The 13234-nt window shown below is 50.8% G+C and overlaps 1 protein-coding gene across 11 annotated transcripts in view; it reads right to left on the bottom strand.

The window, feature by feature from the left end:
• The window catches only part of JADE2 (jade family PHD finger 2), a 1406581-nt gene that overhangs the window by 1255399 nt on the left and 137948 nt on the right, over positions 1-13234 (bottom strand). For all 11 annotated transcript variants that reach the window (XM_069652559.1, XM_069652560.1, XM_069652566.1 and 8 more), the window contains one exon: positions 888-945. In XM_069652559.1, coding sequence (XP_069508660.1) covers positions 888-945 — 58 coding nt within the window. The remainder of the gene's footprint in view (positions 1-887; positions 946-13234) is intronic.

Below are 13234 nucleotides of genomic sequence, written 5' to 3'. Positions count from 1 at the left end.
CACATGCCTGCACATCACTGAACCAAATCAAACTGCATTTATATTTTTTTACAACCCTTTTTATTAGTTTATTTGGCATACAGGTTCACAACGCCAATTACAATCACTGGCTTTGGATAATAAACTGCTTTAGAACTATGGTCATAGAGTTCAAAAGTGTCTCTCAGAGGTGCATTTTCAAACATGCGGTTATCAACAACTTATTGACTCCTAGAGTTATCCCAATTTGTATGAGTCCATAGGTATCCATAAGCCTGTGTGCAAGCTTTTGAAGGTATGTTGTCAGCAAGGACTAAATGTACTCATGTCTGGAGCTAGAATGTGCCATATCCACAATTCTCAAACTGCATTTATATTTGAGGCATTGTCACCCAAAAGCCACTTTTAAAGTGCAGGAGGAGATTATGTGGAATTGACTCCGTCTGTGAAAAAAGAAGAATGTATGCTGGTTCGATAGCACAGTGATGCAGGTTCGAATCCCGGCAGGGCCAAACTCAGCCTTTCATCCTTCTGAGGGCGATAAATGAGCACCACACACCGTGGGTGATAATAAATAAGCAGCGCTCAGATGCCTGAGGGTTCGTCGCGCTATATAAATGCTAAATTATTATTATTATTATTATTGGGAAACTTGATTGTACTTGTTAAGAAAGTGGTTAGGTGATTGTTGTGATGCTATATGCATGAAGCAAATCGTTTCAATAAACGCACACCTTTTCATGTTACGAAAACGAATTCCAAACCTTTTCTGAATATCTGTTCAAAGTAAAGACAAACCATCTTTTGAGACAACTGTATCGCACAAAAAGTAGTGTTTCAAATGATCTTCCCATTGGCGATTAACTACTCAAGTCATCTTGTTCAATATCTGAATTTAAAAGTCTTACTGTCAGCTGTGTCGGAGTCATCGCTGCTGAATGAGTACTGTCTCTGGTTTTCTTCCATCTGCAACAACAAAAAACAAATTAGGTAGAGTACTTCGGTTACTTTATGAAACAGAATTGTATTGATTTGGACCGCAGTTTCCCATAATATGAAAGTGACTTTTCATGTACAAAATGTTGCGAAAGAGACTACTAGATAAAGTGTGCCAGACCTTTTCTGTTTGAAACAAATGTGAGTTTCTGCTTAAAACTATAGAAGACGCTAAAATGCCATGTGCATGGCACGTGGTGCCCCTTCAGCTAACTTCGTAGCAAAGAAAGATATGCTTCCCTTACTAGGGTATGGCGAGTGAGCAATGTAAAGCAAAACATATTCTAATATTGTGAAAACATTTTTTCCATTGTTGAATTGAAACGCGCAGCTTCCAATGGAATTTGCTGCAGAGTACTGCGATGAAAACGGGGACGGCTAGACTGTTAAATTGGAGTACAATAAGGGTATAGATGGGTCTGGTCACAGCATTGATAATATCTGTAATCCGGAGCCTAAATCAGAGAGAATAGTAGAGAAACACAGTGGTGGTGGCAAGGTAGAGAAATATGAGTGGGTGGGCAGGCTAATATGCTGAGGTGCCCAGGCCAGGTAGTGAGCACTTCTGATTGGGCTTGAAAGGCCTTTCTGGCATAGAGGGCATACAAGTGCTGAAGCACAAAAAAAATTGAAGGGCGCTCTTCAAACCAAGAGAATTAACAGCTCCGAGGCTTGAAGCATAACCCTTAAATCAGCAACACCTTAGAAGAAGGAGGTCTTATTACATAACGTGCTGCAAATCTAAATTCCAGATTAGATGCAAACTACATCTTTTTGTTCATTACATAGGACCCATTATACATTTAAAAGCACATCGCCAAACATAGAGCTAATTTCACACAGGAAAAGTAGCATGGCACCAGTTGGTCTAGGCATTTAAATGTAGCAATGGTTGCTGTGTTGCTGTGTCCAACAGGGTCTGCGGGGCTACAAGCAGGAGTTAAATAGCTCAAAACTATTTCAATCCCTACTGGAATAAATGAACTGGAGAGCAGAGGGAAGCGGCATGAGCAAGGTGAAGGAATCGGAGTGCCAAAGGTTGTTTCTGGTTATTTCCATTCTTGTGTATCCTTGCTGTGGTGTGCCTCTCCTTAGTGCTGCCATTCTGCACCCTTCACTTGAGCCATTCCACCTCAGTCGTGTTACGCTATGATATTACTTTACATTGTGCAATGTTATAATGCTATATGGTAGGGTCTGATTTGGAGCACTGCGCGGTCTCACTATTCCATAGTACCATATGATGTGTTCTTATACAATGTCAAGTTATGTTTTGCTAAGGTTGGCATGGCATGCGAAGTAAAGGTTACTTTCATCTTGGTGACTATTGTGCTCTTTGTTCGTAGTCTCCATTCCCCCTTACTCTTGGGAGTTAGATCGACTAGTAAGGGACTGAAGTCTTTTTTGACCAGCAAAACCACCCCCTTTCCCATTTACTTTTTGATACGCAGGCGCACGCATGCTAATACATTTTTTAAATAATAGTTTGTGTTCTTGTATAGTTGCTAATGCTGGATTCCTCCAGCTTCTACGTACTGTAATAGCAGGTCTACTTTTGCGATTCACATTTTATTTTTTATCTCTCGGGTTACATTCCAATTCCAGCAATGAGCACAGAAGGATACAGAAGTTCATATAACAATTTTCAGTGAATGACCATTCAGTACTAAGCCATCATTTCTTGGTTCCAAAATCAAAACAGAATGGATATTTCTAGAGCTGAGAAGTCAGGAGGATTTGGGTTTCCACTATATATCAACGAGCAGGAGCAGCTTGTAACAATTAAAAGAGGACATGTCCTGGGATTTATGTTATGTATCCGGGAATGTAACAACAATTTCAATGGTACTATATTTATTGAACTTAAAAGGAAGGAAGGCTAACTTAGCCCCACCGCAGACTACTCCAATGTCAGACCAGTGCTTTACCAGTGACCTTACACCCAAGCCATATCTGAGTGTCTACGCTTTTTGCAGGAAAGCTAGGAGGGGATATGGAGAAAGGGCGTGTGTGGGCTAGGTGTAGAGAAGTGAAGGGATGGTTCCTGGAATGCCAATCTGGAGCCCCATAAGCATGACAGCCTGTGGAGCCAGAAATGCAAGTTGCCAGTCACTGTTTGGCCAGCCCCCAGCAGGGCCAGTGACATCTACATAAGCAAACAGATATTCTCTCAGACAACCATTCAAACCTTATCCTGCTGAAGTCTTCCTGGATACAGGTGCCTCAACCTTGATCATGGATGCAGGTGCCTCACTGGACCTGATCGACTAATGACAAATATCTAGCTGTGCTGATGTCGACTAATGATAAATATCTAGCTGTGCTGATGTCATTAGAGACACCAAGACATAGTAATGTTAGACATGAAGCAAACTCGCATCCCTGCACGAAGTTACATGGGGACACACGTGCACACGAAGAACATGCTAACACAGTTCTGTAGATAGAGGAAAGATACATATACATACTGTCGAAAGCCTTTATTATTTTCTCTCATTAGACAAATGCAGTAAAGCAAAAAAGCAAGAGATGAAGAGCAAGGTTGCAGCTGCGTATTGCAACTAACCATATGGAATTACAGGATCATATAAGGAACCTGGAAGGACCAAGTACCACTAACTCATAAGGAAACAAATACAATATAGATATACAAAAATCATAGCACAACCATAGTAGAATTACATGAAGCCACAGACCTCGGACTATGGGACGAAGGAAAACAGATTTTGCAGCACACTGTCCAAGACTGGTGTTCACAGCTAAGGTCAGAGACGAGCAGAACATTCCTAAACTCCAGAAACAAGGAGCCACCTGCAAAATAGCAGAATAAATCCTCACTAATTGCAGACCAGAAAGCTCAATTTTGCAGTCTTCACCCACGTGGTGCGGTCAAGCCGAACAATAGACATTCATCCGAGGTGGGAAGAGGAGCAGACACAAAGTGTCATGCTTCGTCGTTTCAGCCCCTTCTGGACTACGTGGTCCATAAGACATTGCTACATTCCCTCCAAGGTACACTCAACATGGTCGACGTTAGTGCACGATACCGCTCTAGCGTTTTCAGGAGTTCGCCAGTTCCTTGAAAAGAGACACGCCCTCGCGGCACTTCGCGTCTCAACGCTAACTTCCGAACTTCGGCAAGTGTGGTCGTACTTTTCTTGTGTTCGTACCTTTCTTCCAGGTTCTATACTCCTCCTCTACACTAAGCCATCTTTCAGCGATCTCCTTCTAGGGCTTTCCCCCCGTAGCGCTCGCTCCTTACCTTGTTGGTTCCTTCTTGGCTTCCTTCCTTCCGGGACTTTTGTTACTCGTGCTCCTTCCTGGAATTGAACGCATACTCACCTCGGTCAGACTCGCCTACACGCTGGCGACGGAGGATACGCGACCGTGTCTCTACAAGTCCCGAGCTGTCCGGAAGAAGGAAAAGACCCAGTCCAAGACTTCGAAAGACAAACGGGTGAGATTTCAGGCAAAGTGGGACAGTTTGAGACGCCAAGGATTGACTATTGATTCTACAATGGAAGCAGCCGTTCAAGACCTCATGAGAGGTATGCAAGAACTGACAAATGAAGTACAGAACTTAAAGGCTGAAAATGCAGCTTTGAAACAACTTGTGCTCTCCAGGGATTCGACCTTCCAATAAAGTGCCATAGTAGGGGGTATTGTGGACAAATATGATGGAACCACCAAGGCCTTGCGTTCTTTCCTCGACTTGTGTTTGGTGCATTTTACCTTCAAAACGTACTACTTCTTAACACCCAGATCCAAGGTTGGGTTTACAATATCCCACCTTTCAGGAAACGCTTTGGCCTGGGCAACACCCCTAGTTAATGCTGACTGGGCTCCGGAAGCCTGTTTCACATTGTTTCGCCTAGGATTGAACGATGAAATCAAGGATGAATTCGCCCGGGTAGCCCGCCCAAGCTCGTTCCAGGCTTTACTGGACCTGTCATTGCAAATAGATTTCCGCATCCAGGAAAGAAAGTCTGAAAAGAAAAAGACACTTTCCCTGCCGACAATGGCCCCCTTGGAATATACCAGTCGTAAGGAGACAACCTCCAGTCCCCAGCCAGATCCTGAGCCGATGCAACTTGGCTCCTTACGGGGCCCCATTTCTCCACACGAAAGTGCTTGTAGAATTGATACAGGACTATATATGTATTGTGCCTCAGACAAACACCTAGTGAGAAATTGCCCAATAGCTCCTCCCAGGCGTTCGGGAAAAGCCAGCTCCCGATCTTGAACAGAGCCCAGCTTCGGGAGAAAGATTCGTGCTCCAAGTCTTCTCCAAGCAAAACCAGTCAACCCACAAACAGTCTGGTGATTCTTCAGGTGTTGTCAGTCACCATAGATGAAACATATCCCGTCCTGGCCCTGGTAGACTGTGGAGCAATGGGCATATTCCTTGACCATGATTGGGCCCTGAAACATAATGTTCCCCGGAAGACCAAAGACATCATCCAGGCGGTCGAAGGTATCGATGGAAGTCCGTTATCTTCAGGACCCATAACCCAATAAACCACGGAACTGTTATTGACTATAAATAACCACCAAGAGATGCTACACTTCGACATAATAAAGGCTGCTCATTATCCTATGGTGTTAGGCATGCCCTGGCTTCAAAAACACAATCTGTACATTAACTGGACCGCAGGTTCCTTGTTCTTAGGATCAGAGTATTGTCTTTCACATTGTCTGTTTCAAGGGACCCAACCCTATTTCCTGGAACTCCAGGAGACTAAGAATTTGCCTATTAGTGTGTCTACTGTCACCCAGATACCTGAGCCTTACCAACAATTCTCGGATGTATTCTCATTAGATATTGTTCAAGCATTACCTCCCCACAGACCCGAAGACTGTGCCATTGAAACAGATGATTCTGCAGTCATACCATTTGGAAGGATGTTCATACTTTCAGAACCTGCGAAGAGAGCCCTACATGAATACTTGGGACACTAATCTATCCAACGGCACCATTCGTCCATCGAAATCCCCTGCAGGAGCATCCTTCTTCTTTGTGCCTAAGAAAGATTCTAAGGAACTTCGACCCTGCCTGGACTACAGGGGGCTCAACCAATGCACACGAAAGGACCGTTATCCGCTACCACTCATCTCAGACATCCTAGAAGCGGTCCGTGGAGCTGTGATTTTTACCAAACTTGACCTTCGGGGCGCCTACCATCTGATCCGCATAAGAGAAGGTGATGAGTGGAAAACTGCCTTCAGGACACCCTTCGGGCATTTCGAATACTTAGTCATGCCTTTCGGGTTATCTAATGCACCAGCAGTGTTTCAACGGTTCATGGATAGAGTGTTCTCCGAAATGCTATTCCTCTTTGTCATCATTTATCTGGACGACATCCTAATCTACTCCAAGAACCCAGCAATACACCAAGAACATGTTTCAATGGTTCTACACCGTTTACGAGAGAATAATCTACTCGTCAAACCAGAGAAGGAACAAGTTACTTACCTGTAACTGTTGTTCTCCAGCATGGGTCTGGCATGGATTCACATGCTCATGAATATTCCCCGTCGTCAGGCTGGGAATCCTCGGTAAAGAAAAAACCAGTATCAGTTTCGTTTCTGATCTGTCTTTCGTAGCAATAACCAATCACTGGTCTCTGCGTCATACTGACCACAGCCAATGACTGCCCTCTACCTAAGCACCGCCTCTGGCAGCCATCTTCAGATTTGGAAGCACGTGAAGTGGCAGTATGACCAAGTGAAGAGCCGCAGAGGGGTAGGCGGGAGGGTTCGCATGTGAATCCATGCCAGACCCATGCTGGAGAACAACAGTTACAGGTAAGTAACTTGTTCCTTCTCCAGCATGGGGTCTGGCATGGATTCACATGCTCATGAATAAAGAATACATAGCAGTACACACATGCACAACCACGGGAGGTGGCAAAGGCTCAACATTAAGCATCACATCAACTCAACATTAAGCATCTTACCTCCTCACCAGGCTCACCTCAGGCGAACAGGTTGCGCAGCACTGCTTGGCCGACCCTGGACTCCTCCCTGGAATCCCGGTCGACGCAGTAGAATTTCGTGAAGGTGTGCGTCGACCTCCACGTAGCAGCCCTGCATATGTCCAGCAGGGGCACACCAGATAGGAACGCCGTGGTAGCTGCGATCGCTCTGGTGGAATGGGCTCTCGGACGGCCAGGCAGCGGTCGGTTTGCCAACCGGTGACAGCACATGATACAGCCGGAGAGCCATCTGGAGATGGAAGCCTTCGAGAGAGCCTTCCCCTGATTGACAGGTCCAAAGTTCACAAAGAGTTGTGACGTCTTCCGAAAACCCTTCGTGCGGTCCACGTAGAACTTCAGCGCTCTAGCTACATCCAGCGAGTGCAAAGTCCTCTCAGCCGGCGACGAAGGCGACGGGAAGAACACAGGTAACACCAAGGGTTCGTTGAGATGGAAGTCCGACGGTACCTTGGGCATGAAGGAGGGGTGCGTCCTGAGCACTACCCTCGTGTCGTGGAAAGTCAAGTACGGGGCCTTGCAGAAAAGGGCCTGGATCTCTCCCACTCGTCGTGCGGAGGTGATGGCCACAAGAAAAGCTGCTTTCCACGATAGAAACTTCAACGGGGCCGAGTGCAGAGGCTCGAACGGAGGTCCCATGAGCTTGGTCAGCACCACGTTGAGCTCCCACGCCGGGGCCGGAGCCTTCACCGGCGGGAACGATCTGAACAGTCCCTTCATGAACTCTTTCACCAGACGATGAGACCACAAGGACGTCCGGCCCGTGGTTCTGGTGTATCGGGAGATCGCAGCAAGATGAATCTTGATGGACGCATGTGCCAGACCAGCTTTGGCCAGCGTCAGCAGGTACGGCAGTACTTGGGGAGCCGTAATCCGTAGAGGGTTAATCTTCTGTGCGTGGCACCAGACAGAGAACCTCTTCCATTTGTGTCCGTAGCATTTAAGAGTCGAGGACGCCCTGGCCTTTGCAAGAACCTCTCTGCAATCGGCCGGTATGTCGTATCCTCCAAACTCTAGTGCTGCAGGAGCCAGGCCTGCAAGTTCAGCGACTTCGGGTCGTGGTGGAGGATGGCGCCTCCTTCCCTGGAGAGTAGATCCGCGTCCGCCGGCAGCTTGATCGGCGGGGACGCTGACAAGTCCAGAAGGTCCGGGAACCATATCTGCCTCGGCCACGCAGGTGCGACGAGGATCATCCTGCACCGTGACCTCTTGAGCTGGTTGACGAGCCGGATTAGCAGAGGCAAGGGAGGGGACGCGTAGAGGAACAGGCCCTCCCAGGGGAACGAGAAAGCATCGCCCATGCTCCTCGTCTGGGGAAACCTGCTGGCGAACCTCCGGCACTTGGTGTTCGTCGCCGTCGCGAACAGGTCGATCTGGGGTGTGCCCCACCGTCGGAAGAGGCGATCCACCAGATCCTGCCGTAGTTCCCACTCGTGGCACGAGCGCAGCTCCCTGCTGAGTGAGTCGGCGATGGTGTTTTTTATCCCTGCCAGATGAAACGGCACCAGAAAAATCCCTTGGGCGACGGCCCAATGCCACAGGTCCTGCGCCTCCTTGGACAGCGCTGGGGACCTGGTTCCGCCCTGTTTCCTGATGTAAAACATGGTGGTGGTGTTGTCGGTGAAGATCCTCACCACCTTGCCCTTGAGGGACGGAAGGAAGGACCTGAGGGCCCAAAACACTGCACGGAGCTCCAGGACGTTGATATGTAGGGACTTCTCCGTCGGGAGCCAGAGTCCCCTTGAGTGCAGATTTTCGGTGTGCGCTCCCCACCCTTCCAGGGAGGCATCCGTGGTCACAGTCTCCTGGTGGGCTGGGGTCTGGAAGTCCATGCCCGCCGTCAGATGCGCGCGGGTGCCCCACCACCGTATCGCTCGTCGGAAACTCTCGTCGAGCTTGATCCTTTCCTCGAAGCTGCCCGCCGTCTGGATCCAGCGCGCATCCAGGAATTCTTGCAACGGGCGCATCCGGAGCCTGCACATGGGAATGAGGTAGATGCAGGAAGACATCATCCCGAGGAGGGACTTGATGGACCTCACTTTGGCCGCGTCGGCCACCAACATCCGTTGCACCTTGCCCAAGATGGTCCTGGTCCTCTCCTCCGACGGGGAGGCCAGAAGGGACACTGTGTCGAGCCTCGCTCCCAGAAACAGTGCGACTTGCGCGGGCACCAGGTGGGATTTGGCGTAGTTCACGGAGAATCCCAGGTCCGTGAGGAGTTGGACGGTCCTTGCCGTGTGGACCACGGCGAGCTCCCTCGTCTTGGCGCGGATGAGCCAGTCGTCCAGGTAGGGGTAGACGTGGATCCCCTCGCGGCGCAGCTGCGCCGCCACCGGTGCAAGGCACTTGGTGAATACCCTGGGTGCCGACCGTAGTCCGAAGGGAAGGGCTTTGAACTGGTAATGACGCCCTTGGACCACGAATCTGAGGAATTGAGGGACGTGAAGTTCTTTCCTGGCCACGGGGGGGACGCGCGGGCACCTTCTTTGAAACTCGAGCGCGTGGCCCCGGGCCAGGGCGTCCAGCACCCAACGGTCGGTGGAGATGGACTCCCACACGCTGACGAAGCCCGCCAGCCGGCCTCCCACCGGGGTGCTTCGGTGGGGGCCCGACCCCAAGGCCGGTTCAATCCTGCTTGGACGCGGCCTTGCCGCCTTGACCTCCTTGGCGACGACGGCGGGGTCCGCTAGACTTGCCTCGTCCTCTGTAGGCCTCTTGCGACGACGAGCGGGCCGCTTGACGGTAGGAAGCGAAACCGCCGCCGGAACCTTTGGAGGCGCCCTTGCCTCCGCCGCTCCGAAAGGGCGTCCGTCGTTGCAGGACTCCAAGGGCCCGGGCCGTCTCAGTATCCGCCTTGATGGCCTGAAGGGAATCGTCCACTGTCTTCCCAAACAGGTTGTTCCCGTCGAAGGGCATGTCCAGGACTCTGGTCTGGACGTCCTGCCGGAAGTCCGTAGCTTTGAGCCATCCACGACGTCGAAGGCAAACACCGTTGCCCAGCTGGCGGAATCCAGTGTCGGCGATGTCCGTCGCCACGGTGATGGCGTGGTCCGAGGCCACCTCACCTTCCTGCAGGATTTCAAGGGCCTCCGCCCTCTTGTCGTCCGGCAGAAAATCCAGCAGGGGAGCCATCTTGTACCAGAGCTCCCTGTCGTAGCGGGCCACGATAGCCAAGGCGTTGGCCGCTTTAATCGTCGTCGCTGCCGACGAGATGACTCTACGCCCCATAGTATCCAATTTCTTTCCCTCGCCGTCCGGCGGGGAAGTCGATGTGGAGGCCGCACCCCCCCCCGCTTTCTTCCTGGCTGCCGCAGAGACGACGGAGTCCGGGGTAGGCTGCGCCCGGAGGCATAGGGGGGCCGTGTCCGGGACCCGGTACTTTTTCTCGTACCGGTCTCTTCTAGCTGGCGTCGTGGAAGGGTTCTTGAGGAGGGAAAGGCCCTCATCCCAAATGTCGTCCAACAGAGGCACTGCGAGGACCGTCTTCCTCTTGGCCTCGCGCCGCTGATAAAGGAAGCCTTCCTTTTTCTTCTCCTCAGGGCAGAGTTGGAAAAGCTCGGAAGCCCTGGAGATCATGGAGTGGAAAGATCCGATCTCGTCGGGCGGAGAGGCCCTGGTGGGAGGCGACGACGGAAAATCCTCGTCGTATGCCTCGTCGTCCGTACCCTTCGCTGCCGTGTCAGTCCCCGTATCATCCCCTCGGGTGGACGGGGAGGAGGGCTGGAAGGGGCGCGACGGTTGAAAAGGAGGTGGTGGATGGATCCTTCTTTTCTTGGTAGGGGGAACACCAGAAGGTCCCGGTTCTGGGTCCCCCGACGGGAGAGGTTCCTCCGTCGGTAACGGTAGCCTCGTCCTTATCTCGGAGCATAAGGACTGTATGGCCAACAAAATGGCCGCCGAGTTGTCTTGCGGCGCTGGCAGAGGGGAATCCGACGGGCGAGCAGGGGCCCCGTCGGTATCCTCGACGATGTCGTCGTCGTCACCTGCGTCGGGGTTCATTCCGACGGGCTGGCCTTCTTCCACGCCTAGGCCGTGGCTTAAGACCTCGATCAGTTCCTCTTCTGAGGTTGAGGCCGACTCTACGACGACGCCCTGCCCCCCCTTCTTCTTCCCCACGGAGGGTTTCACGGGGGTCCTATCGATGGGCACAAAGGAAGACTCCCTCCGAGGAGGCAGGGAGATTCTGGGCCCTGAGGTCGCCACCACTGGTGCAGCCACCACAGGCTGAGCCAGGGCCGCCGCGACCGTTTCGATAGAGGGCTTGGTCGGATGGATCAAGGCCTTCACCACCTTAGGTGCGCTCACCGCCTTATCCTTGAGGGAGGGGGCACTGCCACGCTCCTCCTCTGCCTTAGAGCTCGACCGGGGCCTCTCCAGGAGCTTCGCCGGGTGCTCGGCCTTCCTCTTACCCGACCCAGAGCGTTGGCTCGTGGTTGATGGTGCCGGGGAGGGTGCGCCCTGCCTGGCGCCCGTAGAGCCCGACCGTTCGGCGCTCCCGGTGCCAGCGGACTCGCGGTGCTTGGCCTTATGTTGGGCCCCCGTCGCCGGGGCGCCCTCAAAGGTCTTAGTAGACCGCTCGGATTTCTTCTTCTTCTCGCCAGACGGGCTCTTACCCTCCAGCCAGTTGGCGAGACGTTGATGGCGGTCCTTCATGGTCCGTTCCGACATGTTGCCGCAAAACGCACAGTCCTTCTCCACGTGCGTCTTGTCCTCATGAAGGCAGTAAAGGCAGAAAGAGTGTTCGTCCTCCTTGAAGACGTTCTGCAGCTGGCATCCAGGGCAGACCCTGAACAGCTTTCCGGGCGTCGAGCTTCCCTTCTCCTGGGCCATCTCCGAGACAGGGCCTGAGAAGCTTCTGGAGTCCTCCGAAGTGTAGCTCGACGAAATCTTCACCCTTGAGGGGCACAGATGAATCCGACACGGGTCCCCGTTGATCGGATGTAGGATCGGTGGAGCTTGAGGCTCTTTTGACCGAAAGAATCGAAGTTTTTTGTAAAAAGCGCGAAAAAATAGCACTAACGCTCGAGAGCAATAGCACGAGGATCCCAACACATGAACGTGCGGTAAAAATCTGAAGATGGCTGCCAGAGGCGGTGCTTAGGTAGAGGGCAGTCATTGGCTGTGGTCAGTATGACGCAGAGACCAGTGATTGGTTATTGCTACGAAAGACAGATCAGAAACGAAACTGATACTGGTTTTTTCTTTACCGAGGATTCCCAGCCTGACGACGGGGAATATTCATGAGCATGTGAATCCATGCCAGACCCCATGCTGGAGAAATGTATCTTTCATGTTTCTACTGTTCGTTACCTGGGATTTATCCTAGGTCCTCAAGGAATTGAAATGGATCCTGCCAAGGTCGACTCAATCCTCTCATGGCCCAGGCCAACATCAGTAAAACAGATAAAGTCCTTCCTGGGTCTTGCCAATTTTTATCGGAAATTCATTCCTACTTTTTCTGCTATTGTACAGCCCATAGTCGCCTTACTAAAGAAAAACGTTCCTTTCAACTGGACAAAAGACCAAGAATCGGCCTTCCATGAGTCAAAACAAAGATTTACTCAAGGACCCATCCTGGCACAACCTGACAGACAAACCCTTCCTGGTGGAAACAGATGCCTTGGACTACGCTATAAGAGCTGTTCTGAAACAAGAATTGGAAGGCAAAAAAGAACATCCCATCGCCTCTCTATCTCGAACTCTAAATTCCAGTGAAACACATGACTCTGTTTTGGAGAAGGAGTTGCTTGCCATCCGACAGGCCTTTACCGAGTGGCGGCATCTGCTCTTGGGGGCCAAATATCTGATTCAAGTCCGGACTGATCACCGGAATTTACAAATTCTTCAGTCTTTAGAGTGCAGAAACAGTCGTAGGGCCCGCTGGACCTTTTTTTTTTGCTAAATATCAGTTCCAGATAAACCATGTCCCAGGAGTGACAAACATTATTGCTGATGCCTTGTCCAGACGACCTGACTATGAACCAGAGGAAACCTGTGCCCTTCCAAAGATGTTTCCCGATTCCGTCTTTATTGCCCAGGCAAATTCCTTATTGGATAATATTCGCTCTGCTACACCTTTATCAGATCTCTGGAAGGAATACCTTAAGACAAACAGATGGGAACTCTTGGCTAAAGACGGATACCTATTTAAAGAAAAGAATCTAGTGATACCTACACAAGAACTGAGGTTGAAGATAATAAAACTCTGCCACGATACCGTCCATTCGGGGCATCAAGGCATATCAGCAACTCTCAGACTCAATTCA

The sequence above is a fragment of the Ambystoma mexicanum genome, chromosome 3p (assembly GCF_040938575.1).
Source record: "Ambystoma mexicanum isolate Mex_15411 chromosome 3p, UKY_AmexF1_1, whole genome shotgun sequence".
In the NCBI taxonomy this organism is placed as follows: domain Eukaryota; kingdom Metazoa; phylum Chordata; class Amphibia; order Caudata; family Ambystomatidae; genus Ambystoma; species Ambystoma mexicanum.
The sequence above is the reverse complement of the archived record's forward strand: the minus strand, read 5'-3'. Positions and strand labels throughout refer to the sequence as shown.